Source organism: Pleurodeles waltl, chromosome 3_1 (assembly GCF_031143425.1).
Source record: "Pleurodeles waltl isolate 20211129_DDA chromosome 3_1, aPleWal1.hap1.20221129, whole genome shotgun sequence".
In the NCBI taxonomy this organism is placed as follows: Eukaryota; Metazoa; Chordata; class Amphibia; order Caudata; family Salamandridae; genus Pleurodeles; species Pleurodeles waltl.
The window spans coordinates 1,772,689,807-1,772,709,870 of record NC_090440.1 but is presented as its reverse complement, the minus strand read 5'-3'; the positions used below and the strand labels follow the sequence as shown (position 1 = coordinate 1,772,709,870).

Genomic DNA, 20,064 nt, shown 5'->3' with positions numbered 1-20,064 from the left:
ATTTTAGACTGTTATAAAGATGTCCATTCTTGATACAACACAGGAGCAGAAAAATATGATCAAAAGTGCTTGCTAGACTGCACAGTTTGTCCACTTGAGAAGGCTGAGAATACAAACCACATCTCGTCACCATAATTGGGGTAACAGTGATTGGGGTGGCAAGACCAAGAAACTACCCTTCCAATGGAATTGTCACCATGTGGTTGGTCATTTTCACATTTGTAATGCAATCTTTATTTCTAGCATTTGTGGGTAAGGTGGTAAAACCAGAATGTGAAGCCTCCTAGTTCCATTGTCAAAACACGCATTGGAGGTGTTTCCCCACTCCAGTGAATTACCCATCTTGTTAGGGGTCTTCTCAACATGTGTTTTTACTGAACTTGCGATCTGTATTGGGCTTGTTTTTAGGCTGCCTCAATATTTTTACAGAATAGGAAAAGGACAGAAGTATATTGTGAGATCTTTACCCTGTGTCAGGGGCAATAGATTTCGAAGTGGCAGCGTCTGTGGTGGAAACCTTTGTTTACGACTGCTGTTGCATAAATTAAGGCTATTTCATTTTGATTAGAGTTTTTCATTTGGGAGGCTGGTCTCTCCAAAGGTGGCAACAGCAAGTAGTCAAGGGTTACTCCAGTGGATGATAAAGGTATTGAACTCAAATACAATTTGTCAAATTAATGATACCTGGTAAGCAACTTATCTAGCAAGTCTAAATATGTCTTTTAATAGGGTCTGATTTAGAGAAGATGATTATGTAATGAAAAATCAACAAATGTGTTCTCTAATAGTTGCACAATCCCCAGAAAACGTCTTCCAACGTCTCTGTGTGTATAAAGTGTCCTGCAAAGTGATAACAGAAAGTACGCCACCCTTCAAGACTTAAGCGCTGCAAGGACCAGATATGGGAAGTTTGCGTTAGGCAAGGCAAAGAATCGACAGTTGCCCAACAGGCCTGTGGCCAGCTTCAGCCAGTGGGATTATGTTTATATTACTATGGATAAAATGGGGCCCGTCACTGGGCTGCTGGTTCACAACCCAAAAGGGGTTCGTACACAAAGTCAGTATGGCCATACTTACAAAGCCAGCTGAATCATTGTCGTATTCAGAATACAGCGGGCCATCCTAGGCAAACACAGAATGATGTGAGTGTCTACCCAGAACAATTATCCCAAACCTTAGGAAGTGACAGCGAGGCCTGGGGAAATTGCTGCTTATATGTAGCACAGTTAGAACTGGCCTTGCTTGGAAGGCAAGGAAAAGGGGGAATGTACAGGAGAAGGGGACTGTGGCATGGGGTTGACTGTTGAGGGAGGGAATTCCATAGAGTGCATCAATGCACATGGAGTGATCAGCCAGCCATTGAGCGTATGTGAGCTGGTATCAAGTAGTTTCAGAGAGGCAAATAATTGTACTGGATGTTTGAAGGACCAAAAGTGTTTGGTTAGGTAGCCTGAGGGTGACAGAAGTAATTTGTGGATGATGGAAATGGTCTTGCATTCACCAGTCTCTTTAATCAGGATCCAGTGGATTTACCTGAGGTCAGGAGCAATTTGGTTATTACTTCGTAGGCTAAATAGGAGCCAAGCAACATGGGTCTGAAACCTTTTCAGTGCGGCAAGTGTCTTCTCAGATATTAGGGACATGTTGTAAGAAAGTGCCATCTTTCTAGCATAGTACCCCACTTTTTGCCTAATTTCAGTTTTTCTAGACTGTAGTTCACTGGGATCCTGCTAATCAGGACCCCACTGACTGTGCTTTCACCTCTAAATTTGGTTGCTAGTAAACTTTTTACACCCACAGTTGGCATGCTGGTGCACCCATAAAAGTCCCTAGTATATGGTACTTAGGTACCCAGGGTATTGGTACACTAGGGGTCTCCCATGGGCTGCAGCATATATTGTGCCACCCAGGGGTGCCCATGCAAACTGTCTGCAGGCCTGGCATTGTAGCCTGCGTGCAAGCACCCTTTCACCACCTCACCTGGTCACTGCACTTAGACACTATAAGTCAGCCCTCTGGTAGGCCCCTATGCCCAAGGAGAGGGTGCATGTCCCTAAGAGTGAGGATACCCCTGAATGAGCACTGTGCCCCCTACTGACCCCCGGCCATTTCTTGGACTGTGTAAGTGGGGGGAAGCCATCTTAAGGTATGTAGCAGACAGTGGTCAACACGAGTGGTCCAACTACATAATGGCTTCGCTGAACCTAGGCATGTTTGGTATCAAATATGTTGGAAACCTGCAACTGCACTGATTCCAGTATTCTGGGGGTTCCTTAGAGGATGCCCCAGTTCTACCTGTGCAGCCTTATGGGGTCTAGCTGCCAGCCCACGCTGGACACTGTTCTGTCTTCCTGGTGGTGAGCCTGATCCAGGCCGTAGAGGCAAAACAAAGGATTTTCTGCATGGGAGAGGTGTGACCACCTCCCCCTGTGTATTAGATGTCAAAGGGATGGGGTGGGGTGGCTTCTGAGCATCACCAGTCTGCTTTGAAGTGCACATTTGGTGCCCTCCTTGCATAATCTGGTTTGCATCAGTTCAGGAGTCCCACGGTTCCTTCTCTGACTTGAAACTACCCAAAGGACAGGTGAGTGACCACCCCCCCTGTCCAACTCCTCCCCTAGGGAGATGCAGAAAGCCCTGCCAGGTGACCACTTGATTCTGCCATCCTGATAATAAGATGTGCAGAGACCTCTGGGAGCATCTGACTGATTAGGCCAGGTAGATGACGCCCCTGACTCCCTCTGATAGTTGGGTTACTTTAGAGAGTGACCAATCCCCTTTTAGGGTTACTTAAGGGCTCCCTTGCAGGTGGGTCCTCCGATTCATCGAGCTAGACTCTCCAAGGAATTCTCTGCCAGACAACTTCTGCTCCTGGCCTCTGAAACCGCTGCTGGTCTGCTTTGGAACCGAACAAGTCTGCATCTGGTGGAAAGGCTCCCACTGCAACATTGTTCCTCCGGTTCCTGCAAGAATTCTGCAGCATCCAAGGCTGTACATCCTCCAGGGTCATAAGGACTTTGTTTGCACCTGGAAGCATGAAGGAATCTTCCTTGGAGTGAAGGAGTCACTCCCCTGCATCCGCAGGCACCTGAAGACAACTGGTGGGGTCTGCTGTTCCACGAACACTGGAAGGCTCTGCTTCACAGTTCATGAGTCTGTAGCATCCTCTGGGTCTTGCTTGTCTTCTGAGCAACGTGGGAGACTGTGGGCCCCTGCTCCTGCCACTGGACTGGAACCCCTGCGCACCACAACTGTTGCACTTGCCGAGGCTTTTTGACTGTTCCTTCAGAAGATCTTCAGGCATCAAGAAGCCCTAGACTCCAGCACTCTGCAACATGAAGGTCAGTCCCTCCCGTCAACTACTGCGACATGAAACTATTTTGTTGTGATGGTAATGCCCCCATGTGACTCCCTGTGGGGGCTCCATCGACTTCTACTGGCCTTCCTGCCAGCTGAGGCCCAGCTCTGACTTCCCCTCAAGGGTAGAGTCTCCTGGACCTTGCTCGTCCCCGAAATTTTGCAAACACTTCTTCAGCTCCTGCTTTCATTTGCCAGTGCTTGTTGGTGATCTGGCTGGTCACTAACCCTCCTGCAATCCAGGGACCATCGTTGGATAGCTCATAGGCCACTCCTGGGATCTTCTATAGCTCCCGGATCCCGCAGCTGGACGACTTCTTCCACCGACTTGCAGGAACATCACTTCTTGGAGGGTGGGCATTGCCATCTGCACAACCTGGGCACCTTCAAAGTTGCTGGTCTCTGTCACCTTCCTTTGCAGCTCCTCCACATCCGTAATCTCTCCTGGGGTTCCACCGGCCTACTCCACGGGTCATGACAGCAGCTGGATAATCCGGGGCATCCACTGACTTCAGAGAGAGTCCTTTCTCCCCTTTGTATCCGGGCCCCCTGGTAAAGGCAACCCTGTCTTCTAGGTATCATGGGGTGGGGACAAAGTCCAACCTTCATATTGTCTGTTGGTTTCTTTGGGATCCACTGTGAAGGGTCCTAAATTCCACAAACTCCAACCACAACTCTTTTTGTTAGCCTAGGGGACGACTGGGTGGGTAACTACCTTGCACCTGGTTGCTGGGGACACTTACCATACTTACCACTGGTGTTTCTATCTACCCCCAGCCCCTAAATAACTACCACTCTTACCTTGATTGGTTTCACTATTTGACATTTCACTTTCGTAGTATATGGTTTGGCCCTCTCATAGGGCCCAGTATATTGTATGCTATTTCTGTTGGTTATTTTGTGTATCTGTCATGTGTAGATATCTCCACAGGAAGATATACCAATGCTAGTCTAGTAGTAGTGCTGTTATAAAGTATACTTTATTTTTGCAACACTTGTGTGGTTCTTTCTTGTGAGTAAATTACTGTCTGACTACTGTGCTATTGCAAGTGATTTACATTCCTCCTGGATAAGCGTTGGCTACCCCTAGAGAGCTTTTGCTATCTGTACACCTTTTCATTATCACTAAGGGTTGCCTGGACTCAGTATAGGGTGCCACACCATAGGTGTACACCGTAAACTGAGCCAGCCTCCTACATGTGACTTAGCATTTTTAAAACTGCAAATTTATGGGATTATAGTTTTTTTAATAGGGCAAAACTACACGAGAACGTCTATCATAAGTCAATTTTTTATTTTGCTTTAGTTTACTATTTGTCTGTTTAGTGACTGGCTCCTAGGGTAACGTTTGACAACTTTTTTTCCTGGATACAAATTGTTGTCCCTTTTTAGCCCTCTTATTTATATTTTTATTTACTTCAACTGTTTGCATTTTGTAAAAATTGAGTTTAAGAGCAATTGCTGTGTTTAGGCATTCAATGTGCATGTGAGGTCCAGCCATTGTTGCTCCTGCCTGCCAATATATTGTCCACCCCAACTGTGTATTTCATCTGTGCCATCTCATCCTCATATCTTCTGCAGTCTATTCTTTATGTTGTTTGCTGCAACACTTGCGGGTCAGCCACCCAAACCAGCATGTATCCCTTTGTATTAATTCCACCCGTGAATGCTGATAACCACATGCCTCACCATCCAACTTCCCTTGTTTAACAGTATAGTTAGTGAGTCACCTAGAAACCCATTGCAGAGCTCTCGGACAATCTGTCTTGTAATTTCAATCATGCATGAACCTCGAAACAATTAGTGCATCGGAGTAAAAATATCAGTTTTAGAGATACCCAGGCCTAGCATTTCCATCCAATTTGATTAAGATATTGTATTTCCGCATAAAGCTTTAAAATATTTGTACTTATTTTATTAGGGTTATTATTTGGTTTTGTAGCTATTTTACATATATTCACACTAGATAAATTACTTTTGCAAAGATGGTTCAACAATGCCAAAAAATGAATGGGCAGTTGATGTCACTTCCTATGATGTCACATCCTGCGATATTAAATCCTATACAAATTAGAGGGGCCTCGCATTTTCCTATTCTGCCTGGGGCCCTACAATTTCTAGGACCGCCCCAGTCATTAATTATGAGTAGCTCAGTGGCCCCCTAGTAGAGTCTGAGGTTCAGTAGAGCAATATCCAGTCTGCCTGATATCTAGTATGCAATGAAAACCCACTGCGGGGGATCCCGCCACCCACAGTAACCCCCTTGTGATTCCATCAACCATCTGAAAGAGTTTGTCTGAGATCGGGAAGGAGGTATTTTGCAGAATGTACAGAAATTTCCGCAAATCATTTTGTAAAGAACTGCCTGGCCCATCAGGGACAGGGGGAGCTTTCGCCACCTTTCTACATCACAGTGGTAAGCCTCAAGGACCCTCATCAGATTATTTTCCAGAAACCATCTGTGATCTCAAGTCACAAAAACGAGTATCGCAATCCTTTGGTCACCTAACGAAATGAGTAGCCCAGTATGTCATCTGGGCCCTCATTCCTACGGGAAACCCTATGGATTTGTGCTAATTATTTCAAAGTCCTGAATATGCGCCAAAAATGTCTAGGATATGTAGGATTCTCGGCACGGAGTGTGATGGGTCTGCCAGATGTAAAAGGATGTCATCTGCATACAGAGAAATGGCATCGACCCAGTCTGCAGCCCAGCAGAGGCCTCTTATCTGCGTGTCCTTGCAGATCCAGGTCACCAGTGACTCCAGGGCTACCGCAAACAATAGTGGCAACAACAGGCACCCTTGCCTGGTGCCCCTGAAAACTTTAAAGCTACTAGACTGTGTCCCCTTGACCTGGACTCTTGTCACCGGGTCTGTATACAACAGTCACACCCAGGAGATGTAGTTCACACCAAACCCCATTTTAATAAGCATCGCCAACATGTGTGGCCATTCCAACTAATCAAAGGCCTTTTCGGCATCAAGGGCCAGAAGGGACCCCTGCTTTCGCAAGTGCAGCAGTGCATGCCAAACAGCCCATCAAAAGCACCACAAATTGTGTCGTGTAGCCCTGTATGGCATGAACCCAGACTGGTCCAGGGTGACTAGGGAACTCCACACCTGCGTGAGGCGGTTTGCCAAATTTTTCACTAAAACATTTGTCTCCACGTTGATTAGGGAGATTGGCTAGTAAAAGGCACAGTTGTCCAAAAGTTTACCTTCCTTTTGGATTAGGGCAATCATTGTTTCTCTAAGGTCTGGTGGTAGTGCACCCTGAACCCTCACATTGAAAATCATTTTTAGCATTGGCTTCACCACTATTGATTTTACTCCTTTAAAGAATTCTGGCGGAAAGCAGTTGGGGCATGGGGTCTCACCACTACTATTCTGAGATATGGCTTCTGCCACCTCACCCCCAGTGAACTCGGTTTCAAGTAGGTCTCTTTGGTCAGAGCTCAAGCATGGGGGTCGGAAGGTCAGTGATGTAAGCCTCTAGCTCCCTCCCATCAGCCGTGGTTCGCAACCTGTATAGTCCCTCTAAGTAATCAGCAAAGGCTTGTGCAATTTCCAGGGGGCTCTCCAGCAGCTCCCCACCTCCTGGCTTTATACCCCTTACCCATCTATGTCTCTCCTCCTTTTTAGCCAGCCCATCTACGAGTTTACCTGCTTGTTGCCCACCTCATATAGTCTGCCCTACATAGCTCGCAACTGGCCCCTGACTTCCTAGTAAACCAGGTGCACGTATTCTTGCCTCACCTCCTCTATTCTATGCGCAAGTTCCCATAATGACATAGCCGCTTTCCAGTTGAACTAAAGCAATGCACACTCTTCCTCCCTCTTGCTCCTCTTGCTCACTGTGTGCGCTATTATTTGCCCCCCTCAGTACGATTTTATAAGCCTCCCACAAATCCACCTCAGATTGTACAAAACCCCTGTTTTCTGTGAAGTACCGTTCAGTGGCTCTGACCAGCAGTGACCTAGTGTTGTCGTCCGTTAACTCCCTGGGACTAACCACAATGCCCCTTAACTCCTGGAGGCCTGTTTGAACTACTGTGGTCAGATTCCTTGTGGGTTAAAGGTTGTGTGAGTGAATCTGCCCATCTGGTGCTTAGGCACCAGGATGTAGTCCACTCTTGACAGGGTCCCCATAGAGTTGGCTGTGTAGGACTATTGCCGTTGTCCTGGATGAGCTGTTCTCCAGAGGCCTGCCAGTCTCAGTGCTTCCTTGAAGGTGGCCAGTCGTGTATCTGTTTTTGATAGTTCCCCTTGTTTTCTTAACCCTATGTAGGGCCCCTTGTAGCATCAAATTAAGATCACCACCAATGATTGTCAGTGTATTTGAGGTTTCCACCCCCCACGTACTGTAACATGTCAAGCTGTCAGTCTGCAGACTAGGGGGAAGTACCATGAGCTCAGTACCAGAGCCTCATCATTGCACCACCTGTAAATTGCCACTTGACAGTCGTCTTAATTGACCCACCATGTCTTATGGACTTCCAGTGAGAGAGATCTATGGGCCAGGATTTCCACTCACTGTGAGCCCCTTAAGAAACCTGCATGTGCCAGCAGGACTTATCTACAGCGGTCCAAGAACTCACAATTGTTACCCACAAGATGTGTCTACTGTTAGGGTTATGTCTCGAAAGGTACTTTCTTACCACTTCTCTCTTGGGTTTATCCCCTGGACCTTTCCTGTTCCAGGAGATCTTCCGGGTTAGGCCTCGGCTTGGGCCCACTTGTGTTGCGCTCCCCATAATGTCCTTAGATCACCGTCCATGCTACCAGTCTCTATTTGCCAGGACTCACACTCATGCCCTCAGACAAATTTGACCCACCATGACTCCTCCCACCCAATCACCTCATGCTGCAGCTCAGAACTACCCCCCCCCCCCCATGTTCGAGATAATTGTTGCCCCAATGTCATAACTACCATCAGAAATTAAGAACTAGAGATTAGACTCTAAATGCGAGTTGTAAACTGTTATGGACTCTGGGGGTTGGGGGAGTGGACCGCTTGCGCAAAAAAACGATGGATTAAACCCAGATCTGTGACTGGGGGTGAATGTTTGCATTGTTCAGCATTCCATCCATCATCCTTTTGTGTTGCTAAAGTTGTCCTTAGTGGGAAGAGTATCCCCATATGTGGGCCCCTTGCTTACTATGCCACTGGATTCAAGCTAGCCTGGCTAATGGAGGGTGATACCCTGAAACCAGTCCCAGTATGCTTGTTTCCGTTTCAAGGAGGACCTGGCCAGGCAGTTCGGGCTGGACTGTTTCCATGGGGAACAGGGTCAAGAATGATTTGCATATGGCTGGGTACAAACTGGGGTGGTATGGTGAGCAAAAGAACAACGGATTAAACCCAGATCTGTGACTGGGGGTGAATGTTTGCATTGTTCAGCATTCCGTCTATCATCTTTTTGTGTTACTGGAGTGGCCCTCTTGACCATCAATTTACCACCATCAGGTGCTCCCCAGGGGTTTGTCTAACTAGATGTGATGACCGTCTTACCAGACCCCAGAGTCAAACTGGGATCACCTTCTTCATCAATAAGCCTGCCATCATGGGAGTTATTTGTGCAGGTCCTTCTTGTCTCCTCTGCTGGGAGCCTGCTGAGCTTACACCCGATCTTTCAGCAGACTGTACCAGTTCTTCCCACCTATTGATCTTGGAGGGGGGGGGGGGGGCGATCCTGTTGCAGCACTCCACCACTCGCACCCTCTTGGACTCCACGTGATCTTTTGTCGGGTGGCTTTTGACCTGTGACGGGATCTTTGCCGCAACCTAGGTACTTGCCAGCCATCGTGTTCTTGGGAGTCTCATGAGTCTGGCCTGTAAAACCCTTGCCCTCTAATAATGTCCATGCTTCAGCCACTGTATTGAAAAAGTGGGAGTAGCCCTGGTCTATAATCCGCAGTCTGGCCATGTAGAGGAGAGCATACTTTACGTTTAAAGTGTGTAACTGCCATTTCACTGCTATGAAGAACTCTCACTGACATTGGGCTATTTGGTTATATTCCAATTATATGTTTACTGGTCCCCCCTCTACTTGCCAGGGCCCGTGCATGCACGTTGCAAAATGTTGTTCCTGTTGTGAAAGTTCAGGAGTCTGACCACTACTGCTCTCAGATGGAGGGGGGACCTTCAGTCATAGTGGACCACCTGGCGCCCTTTAGGCTCTTTCCACCATGAATAGTCTGGAGGCCTTGCCCTCCATGAATACATTCAGCAACCAGCCCACCATGTACAGTTCTGCACTGGGGCCTTCAGCCCATTCGGGTGGGTCCACTACTTGCACACTTTTGCATCGGGAGCATCCTGTTGCATTGTCCACTCTCTCCTGAGTGCTGCAAGGATTGCATCTGTTACTCATGGTCCCTGGCAGTGGCATGTAGATGTGCCACAGCGGATTCTGTCTGCCCCACCCCATGAGCCAATATTTTGAGGTCTGCTCAGAGAAGCCCCAGGTCCAGAGTGATAGTCTATTCTATTTTCCAATGCGGCCTTGGTGTCCCCAATTACCTCCAATATTGGCGTGGTATGAGCCTCCAAGCCAGAGTCCGATGGTCGCTGGTCAATTACCTGGGGGGGGGGCAAACCAGACCACTGTTGTCCAAGCCCAGAGCTTAGGGACTTAACAATACAGTTCCTTGAAGTCGATAACTCCACCTGGGGCTATCACGGCGTCGTGAACAACAAAACCAAAAGTTCAGGCTGGCCTCAGTGTCGCGGGCCAGCTGCGGTGTCGGGAAGACCCACAAACAGTACCTTGGATTCGCAGGGTGTCGTGATCCTCGCGGTGAGCTCCAGAGAGCGGCGTTGCTGGCGTCGGTTCCGGAGTCGGTTCCGGAGTCGTCGGGCCCTTAAAGTCACGCACCTCGGGGATCGAACTCCGGCCTGATGAAATCAGGTGCGCCTGCGGGGATGGCGTCGGAGCTGCGGTGCAAAGCGAGACGATGCGACGTGCGGTGCCCACAGGGCACGGTGCAGGCAACGACTCGGTGACGGCAACGGCTCGGTGACGGCGTCCAGCGTCGTCGGTGAGACCAGGGCTGCGGTGTGAAGCGGGGCGGTGCAATGTGCGGTGTCCACAGGTCGCGGTGCAGGCATCAGCGGCGTCGTTGTGGAAGCGCTGTCATCTGTAGGCGAAGCCAGCGGTGCGGGTCGGGACGGTGCTTCGTGACCCTCACGAGCGGTGTCCACAGGCCACGGTGCAGGCAAGGATGCCTGGTGACAACACTGGAGCCGATGGTACTGGCGTCGGTGGACCGGGGCTGCGGCACGGGACGGTGCTTCGTGGTCCTCACGAGCGGTGTCCACAGGCCACGGTGCAGGCAGTGGTTCCGGTGTCAGCAGGAGCAACGTCGTCGGGGATGCCCAGGCTGTTGTGTGAGCAGGTGACGCTGGAGTGCGGGGCCCACAGGTCGCGGTGCGAGCGGCGGCTCGGTGAAGTCGTCCGATGACGGCGTTGGTGAGACCAGGGTCGCGATGCGAAGCAGGGCAATGCGACTCCGTGCGGCGTCGGCAGGTCACGGTGCAGGCCAGCGGCATCGTTGGCGGCGGCGCAGTGGTTTCTCCTCTTGGACAGCACAAAACACACAGTTCCCAATGCGGCAGGTCGAGGAAACTGAAGTCTTTGGTGTCCCTGAGACTTCCAACAGGAGGCAAGCTCTACTCCAAGCCCTTGGAGAATTTTCTCAAGCAGGACACACAGCAAAGTTCACCCTTTGCACTCTTTTCAGGCAGACGCAGCAACTGCAGGCAAGTCCAGCAAAGCAACACAGCATAGGGACAGTACTCCTCCTTCAGCTCTTCTCCTGGGCAGAGGTTCCTCTTGATTCCCGAAAGATTCTAAAAGTCTGGGGTTTGGGGTCTGCTTCTTATACCCAGGACTGCCTTTGAAGTTTGCAAACTTCAAAGCAAAGTCTCAAGTGTTTGCAAGATCCTTCCTTGTCCAGGCCAGGCCCCAGACACTCACCAGGGGGTCGGAGACGGCATTGTGTGAGGGTAGGCACAGTCCTTTCAGGTGTGAGTCACCACTCCTCCCCTCCCCTCCAGCACAGATGGCTAATCAAGATATGCAGGCTACACCCCAGCCCCTTTTGTGTCACTGTCTAGAGGAGAGGTGTGAACAGCCCAACTGTCAAACTGACCCAGACAGGGAATCCACAAACAGGCAGAGTCACAGAATGGATTAAGCAAAAAAATGCCTACTTTCTAAAAGTGGCATTTTCAAACGCACAATCTTAAAATCAACTTTACTAAAAGATGTGTTTTTAAATTGTGAGCTCAGAGACCCCAAACTCCACATGTCCATCCGCTCCCAAAGGGAATCTAAACTTTAATCAGATTTAAAGGTAGCCCCCACGTTAACCTATGAGAGGGACAGGCCTTGCAACAGTGAAAAACGGATTTAGCAATATTTCACTGTCAGGACACATAAAACACATTACTGTATGTCCTACCTTAACCATACACTGCACCCTGCCCTTGGGGCTACCTAGTGCCTACCTTAGGGGTGCCTTACATGTAAGAAAAGGGAAGGTTTAGGCCTGGCAAGTGGGTACACTTGCCAAGTCGAAGTTACAGTAAGAATTGCACACACAGACACTGCAGTGGCAGGTCTGAGACATGATTACAGAGCTACTTATGTGGGTGGCACAACCAGGGCTGCAGGCCCACTAGTAGCATTTAATTTACAGGCCCTGGGCACCTCTAGTGCACTTTACTAGGGACTTACCAGTAAATCAAATATGCCAATTATGGATAAACCAATCCACAGTACAATTTATATGGGGAGCACTTGCACTTTAGCACTGATTAGCAGTGGTAAAGTGCGCAGTGACAATAAACCAGCAAAAACAGAGTCCAAAACCAGGAGGTCAGAAGGCAAAAAGACAGGGGAGACACGCCAAAAAGCTACCAGGTCTAACAGTCAGCTTCTCTGCCTGTCTGTCATGGGCCTTTAAGCATCTACCGGGCATCTCTGCCGTACTGGCCTCCCTTGCTGCCCCAGTGAAGAGCACAGTGCCAGCAGGGGGCAGTGGCAGGGCTGAGGCACTATTTAGTGTCCTCTATGTAAGTTTGGTGCCGGGGGGCCCAACTGCTGTCAGGGGACCCTTTTGGGTCCACAGGCACCTCAGCAGCCGTCCACGGTCTCACATCGGCAGTCCCTTGTCAAGCAGGGCCGCTCCTCGTTCAGTAGTCCCCTGGGAGGCCGGTTCGCTGTAAGTTTCTGCCAGGTGTGGCCACTCGCCTCAATTCCCCATTGCACCCCAAGCTCCACTGTGGTGGCAATCCAGGGCCCCGGCTCACATCTCGCCAGTCCTCAAGTACCGGCTCACCTCAGCTTACTTTCTGGTCTGCTTTGGGGGGGGAAAGGGAGGGCTCAGTTGTTGGACACGAGGTCTGTTACAGGGCTGTCACCATCTTGTCAGTGCCGCAAGACTGTGGCAGATCAGAGTCCAAAAACCTACAGGGCTCTCCTCACTGTCTGTCGCATCCCCTCCAGGTGGCCATTACCGCCTAGGGGGCCGCGGTCATCGGGGATTCACTCTGCACGCATCAGGATAAGGGCCATCAGCGCAGAGTTTCAGGAGTTCACGTCTGGCACCATGAATGGCTAGCCTCGCCCCCACCAAGCTTTTAACCAGTGCATCCTAAATGATTGTTCAACAAAATGCCAAATGTATTCGGTTGAGCCAGGATTTTACATAGTGCAGCCATGTGTTTGAATATACTTTACCCAAATCAGTGTGTTCAGTAAGAGATTTCCAGTAGCTCTCCCACTGACCAAAACAAGTATGCAGTATAATAGTAGCCTAAGATTGGCTATATGAGCCACTTTGTTCAAAGCAAGATCAAGGTGCAAGGGAATGAAGTTGACATAGGCCCACAATTTAGCGCAATATAGAGCTGCTCCTAAGCCCTTGGCCTGGTAGACTTCTAAAACTGCTGAATCTTGTAGTAGTTGACTTGTACGTCATGGTCACAATGGCCGCACAATGTATGAAAGTCATTTTACTCTTCATAATTTGCGGAGCTGTCAATAATCTTGATCCACAGGTAGTTGAAATGTCTAAGTCCCTCAAGAGCATAATTTCCCAAAACCAAGTGCCCCCTAAAGGTTCTGCGGGGATTAAAAACTATGGCCTTCATCACGATGGACCGCCGCCAATGCGGCCGCACCCCGCCGCGGCCATTTGGAGATCCCCGCTGGGCCGGCGGGCGGAAACCTAGTGGTTTCCTCCAAATGGAGCCGGCGGTGTTGCGGCTGTGCAACGGGTGCAGTTGCACCCGTCGCACTTTTCACTGTCTGTATAGTTTTTCATTTTATGCTTGAATTGCATCTTTTGGTAACAGGAGTCACTGTAGCTATCAGAATTTATTAGTCCACTTGTAATGAGGGCCTTTGACACTTCCTGGCATGTTGGTGAGGGACGCTTATTATACACGTCTAAAGAGGGGAATAGGAGCTTTCAATGAGAATGCCAGGCGATCCAGAGGTTGCTGGTTATGAAGTTGCGAAATCTGCAGACGGGTCCAGGAAAATGAACAGTGAGATGGAACTAATGCCAATAGGGTATAGGATTTCATTATGTATGTAATGAAAACCAGGGCCACATTTGTATGTGCAATTTGTAAATATAATTACAATTCACAAAAGGTGAATTTGCACTAGCCAATACAGTTACAAATACATAAAATTACCCCAGTATGGTGTCATCTAACTATAATGCAACTGTAGATCCACCCTGATGTTGTGGCCTACAAGTTATTGCTCGTCTCATCCTCCTTCGCTTCTCTAGCATAGATATTGGGGGCAACTGCGAGAGCCAGTGGTAGGAAGATGCAGTTTTCTAATGTAAGTGCCAAACCATCTAAACAGTGGTTCTCATCCTGTGGTCTGGTGACCCCTGGGGGTTTGCGAAGCCTCCTCAGGGGGTCCGCGACTGCTCAGAAAATTAAATACTATTATCAGATTAGGTCCCCGGCTTTCAGTAATGACTCAATGGGGGGTCCCTGGTGTCCGATATTGATTCAGTGGGGGTCCTCGGGTTCCAGTAATGATAAAGTGGGGGGGGGGGTCCACAGAAGTCATAAGGTTGGGAACCACTGATCTAAAATGTTTTTAAGTTATCATCCTTCGCTCTGGGCAGGTGGGTAGTCAAAAAAGAATAAACTGTATACTGTACTATGACATAGAATTATTCTTGCAGGACCTAGCCATTCTAAGTCTCTGTGATATTCATTCAGAGCATACGTTGCCAAAACACAGCCCCTACAGCACACCAGAAGCATGATCAAAGCAATCTGCTTCACATTTGTCAACAAATACTATAAATGTTTCATCCAAGATAGCCATGAAATATAACCTTGATTATGTGCACTTTGGTTCCAGTATTGTTCTGTTTGTCAGCTGTTTTCCTGTAGAGAAAAAGGTTTTCATTTGCAGTGTACAAACAATTTTGAGCTCTGTTTTTATGCAACCTAGATGTCCAGCACCCAAGAAGAGGAGAAAAATGACACACAGGGACCTGCTGATAGAAATCGTCACAATATCAACCGCCGTGATACAACTTCAGTTAAAGGCGACATGGAGACTTTGGTAGGTTCTACCTATACTATGATTGTATAGCCACACTTGACTTTTTAATGTTAGAATCACCTATTGACATGCCATCTTTCATTCTCCCCATTACCAAAATAGCCTTCCACTTGGCTGATGTTTGTTTTAGCATTTGTATTGCACAAAACCCAGGAGCAATGGACCACTGTATATCAAAGGGGGCTGGAAGATGATTCAGTATCGTACATCAGTTGTGGTTTTACAGTCCACATGTTTTACATCACACAGTCATATTACCTATAAGTACATTTCTGGGTATGGGTGAATTAAGTGTTTTGCCTAGATTCATGTAATTCAGTGTTTTCCTGCAATTAGCTCAGGGCCAGGGAAATTGTGAAATGCCTCGGCATGAAACACATTAACTTTCAAACGTCTGTGCCTTCTCTTTGAAACGCTTGGTTCTGTTCATCTAGCTCTGTGTTTGGCTCTCCTTCTACTATGCCTAGTTTTCATTTTGGTGCAAATCGGTGATTGCTTCAGGGCTGGTACATCCATTACTTCAAGGCATTCTTCAGGTCTGTATCATTAAGGAACACAAAGGAGAAACCTGCATTTGCTGGTACGGTTTTCATTGAACTTAATACATGCATTTAGGTTACACATATTTAGTTTTGTGCATACCATCCATAGGATACTAGTTTTGTTCAAACCATGTTTATTATTTTCAATTTGTATTTTGCTCTCAGAGCCTTACCATATCATATCACTTAGAGCTAGTTATACATAACTCTGTTTATGATGATGTTTGCTTATTGATGACACCATTTTTTTAATAAACATAATTTTATTGACTTTTGAAGCATATAACAACACACAACATGACCCAGGCATAGCAATACAATTAAACAAGAGCATATGAAATACATCTCCACATCCCACCTGTACAAATACATTATGTAGATTATGGTAGTCTGCGGTACTCCAACCATTTACCCCATATGTTTGCATGTTTTTTAGGTACCACCCCTGGCCTCACATAAAGCCTTTTCCTGCATTGAGCACCAATCCATTGATTGTCTCCATGGTTCTTCCTGGGGCAGAGAAGGCAGCTGCCATCCTTTAGAAATAACCCTGTTTGTCAGTCCCTCTCCGATCCTCACCAGGGTCCACCACCCCCGGCATCACACACCCCCCTCAAGGACTCCAAACAGAATAGGCAAAGGACAGGTGTCAATGGGCATCACCACCACCCTGGCTAGGACCTCAATGTTCTTGCCCCAGTATCTCACGGTCGGCCGGCACTCCCATACCATATGATAAGTGAGCAGGGGTCCCCGAGCAGAGCCAACATGCTGGCAACTGCAGTCTGCTGCACCCACCTTCCCACTCATAGAGGGGTCGCCTGTGTAATCTTTCAATCCTATCCCATCCATCATAGTGCTATGCGGCAAGTTCCAAGCACAGCCCTGGTGGCCTCAGGGAGGGAAGATAGAATAGGAGCATCATGTAATAGCCCCTCAATCTTGTGTAGACCAATCCCGGCCACCTCTAGCTGAAATGCCGGATCACCCCGATCCTCCACTCAGCCACTCATTGACCTCCAGCAGCTGGACCGCCCAATAATGCAGTTGTACATCTGCAATGCCCAGACCCCCCCACAGCCCATGTGGATTGGGTACATATTCCATACGTTATGCAGGTGGTTGATCCAGCCACAAAAAGGTTGGATTTTGGCTTGCAGCTGGCGCCACTAAGGCAGTGTGGTAAGTGCAAGAAAAAATTGAAACATTTTTGTAAGACATAGAGCAGATGGGGGTGGGCTATCATTTTAAATAATGTGGTGCAGCACAAGACATTAGGCTGTCGTTTCACCCAACGATTGAGGTCCGACATTAAGCAAGACAACAAAGGGCTGACATTCAAGCTCCAAGTGAGACTGGGCTTCAAGGCCACATAATACCCAGGTTTTGGAAGTTCAGTCTACACACCGCTGGATGTACCAGTCATATTACCTCAATCTGTGGCACCCTCAGGGGAGCCAAAACCGATTTGGGCCAGTTGATGATAAGCCCTGAAGCCTCTGCATACAGCCCAAGAATCAGCAACACCCTAGAAATCATGAGAGACAGGCGTGCAATATAAAGATGCGCGTCGTCCGTGTAGAGTGTGATTCAGTTTTCCGTTGCCACTCCTCAATTGAAGCACTGCACCTGGGCATCACAGCAAATCCACGTAGCCAATGGCTCGATCACCAGCGCAAAGAGTGGAGACACAGTGTATCCCTGACAGGTGTCCCGACCAATCGAAAATGGGGCAGATAAAGCACCATTGACCCGCACAAATGCACAGAATGGAGGACTCAGACCCACCTTGATCAGCACTTCCTCTAAGAAGGCCCATCTCACCAAATCAAAAGCCTTGTCAGGGTCCAACAAAAGAAGGGCAGTAGGGTTCCCTAGGTGAAAAAGCCCCATGAGTGCAAAGTTGACTCTGCGCATTCAGTGGCTTGTACTTCTGCTGGGCAGAAACCCATAGTGGTCCGGATGCTTTCCTGTGGGAAGATCATAAGCAATCTGTTCGCTAACACCTTCGCCAATATTTTCACATTTGATTTAATAAGCAAAATCGGGCAATATGATGCACATTGGTCCATAGGCTGATCCGGCCTAGGGAGTACCACTGTGGTTGCTAGATCAAGTTCGGGGGGACAGGGAAATGATGATACTAAATTAAAAACTGGAATTTCATCATATCGTAGATATTATTTCAAGAACTAGCTATGATGTTTGCCAATAACGTTTAACCAGGATTAGTTGCAATAATGTCTGTAGTAAATTTAAGCATGACTTGAGGTTAACTGAATCAGCAGATAATGTTCTTTTATAGTACAATTCTCTCCTGATCATACTTTAAGACCACATTCAGAAGTGTATACATTAGGTTTTTATTTTACTGTAATTATTATGTATATTGCTATTTATACTATTTAAATACATGTTGTATTATTCCGGTGAATACTAAACCCATTTAAAAATTAGAAGAGTTAAAAAGTGACTGAAATGTTGAGACTGCTTTGTGTGTGGCCAAGGATATTTGTTTGATATGACACAATTGTTCATGAAGGCTGTTTTTTTCCTTCCAAAAGGCTTGCGGAAATGCTGAGTGTCTTCAAATCGCGTGCCAGGTTGGGAGGCTTGAGAGAGGAAAGAGTGCAATCCTGGTTGTAAGATCCCGACTTTGGACAGAGACATTCATGAAAGTAAGTGTAAAATTGTACAGCTTTGTCTCCATTTTCTTCCAAAATGTCAGTTTGCATGCTACTAATACTCTCTTTGGTTTTTTTTCTTGTCAAAAACAGACTGAAAACCAGAATCATTCTTTTTCTCTCACATCGTCTGCCTCTTTCCATGTGATAGAATTCCCTTACACAAACCTTCAGATTGCAGATATTCAGAATTCTACAGTGGTAAGTGAATACAGCGATGTTATTAGACACCAGCTATTCTTTAAACCTTGGGTTCTATAAATGCTTACCTCTTAGCTCCACAATCTTTTTATCACTCTTATCTCAAGGCATACCCATTTCCAGTTGGCATTAATAGCACAAGAAACTTCTGCAAAGAAACACGCCATGAAGTAGGCTTGACTAGTAATGTTATGAAAACCTATCCATATCTCTGCGACAGACCTTCACACGGCCTTCAGTTTCAATACTGAAAGTAATGAGAAGAGAAGAATCAATTTAAACACTTAAACAGAGTGTACTGTGATAGCGGAGCGCCTCTCAACATGTCTATGACCCCTTGGATAAAAAAAGGCCCTGAATTGACATCAGTGGCAAGAAAGACTGGCTGTGGGAAGGACCCTTCCTGGGCGAACATTTAGAAATAGCACAAAGGAAAAGGGTGGCCCCAAAATAAGCAAGATAACCCTGTTTTCATGTAAAGCATAAGGTACCCACCACACACCTCTATCAATAACTGTCCTTATCAATGTGCACTTTAATTTTGCACTGGACCACAGATAACGAGCAAATTGGCTTGTTACCTATGGCATTCAATATCCTGTAGACCACAGGAAAATTAGTACTCCACAGTCGGTGGTATTGTCTGAGCATCTGTTCCTTGCAATAAGCTAATACTCAATTGATGCCAGTATCCCAAAGTAAAAGGCAGGCTGAGTAATTGTGAACGCGTAATACACTGTCACAAAATCCAGGTGTGAGAAACTACTACTGGATGAAGAAGAGGAGTCCTTTTGAGGTTAAACATTTGTAGAAAAATGAGCAAAATCGATTGTAACTGGAGGGCTTCTTACAAAACTTTTATGTAATCTGAATAAATACATCATCTTTTTGGATCCTGATTATATGTTATGTCTCTGGTGTACAAGGAACATAAAATAACCGTGTGATACTGAGCGGTGGTACTGCAAATATTCTGGATGACGTTTTTGAACAAAATGCCACCATTGATGCATTTATTTAGTGTCATGCCACAATATAAACACCTTTTTTATCCATAATGCGAAGAACCTCAGGAAAATGCACCTCAGGATGAATTCCAAGATGCTAGTGTGGCAGGGTTTGAAGGAAAGGGGGTCCTTTTTGCATAACCAATGCAAATAGGCAGTTTTCAGAAGAAATGAGAATGGCTTCTTACTGTTAGAGAATCCAGGAAAATGAAATTGACTTGGCGTATACTTTTTTTGTTCATCTCAATATTGTTTTTCCATCTACTAGGTTGTTACTAACATCCTGTGGGTTAATCCAACGACAAATTTGCCTGTGCCCGTGTGGGTCATTATTCTAGCCGTTCTCGCAGGCTTGCTGTTATTATCCCTCCTGGTTTTTGTAATGTACAAGGTAAGGAGTGCTGCTTTGATTCATTGGTTTCCTTATTTAGAGTAATCTAAAGAAAACATTATAATAGTTCTATTTTGGAAAGTAACTGGTATAAAACATATGTAACAAACTAAGCTTCCTCATATTAACGTGGTCCCATTTAGTATCAGACTGATTGGTATTTAATTTAAATTGTGAAGTTATTTATTTTTTATGAAGTCTACACGCAGAGCATTCATGCTATTTTCTGTACAGGTGACACCCCGCCCCTCCCCTTTCCGCTATGCTGGTT

The 20,064-nt window shown here is 47.0% G+C and overlaps 1 protein-coding gene across 1 annotated transcript in view; it reads left to right on the top strand.

Moving 5' to 3' along the window:
- ITGAV (integrin subunit alpha V) overlaps positions 1-20,064 on the top strand; it is a 447,435-nt gene that overhangs the window by 424,769 nt on the left and 2,602 nt on the right. The window contains exons 26-29 of the mRNA XM_069225776.1: positions 14,855-14,968; positions 18,075-18,188; positions 18,288-18,395; positions 19,671-19,793. Of these exons, the coding sequence (XP_069081877.1) occupies positions 14,855-14,968; positions 18,075-18,188; positions 18,288-18,395; positions 19,671-19,793 (459 nt within the window). The remainder of the gene's footprint in view (positions 1-14,854; positions 14,969-18,074; positions 18,189-18,287; positions 18,396-19,670; positions 19,794-20,064) is intronic.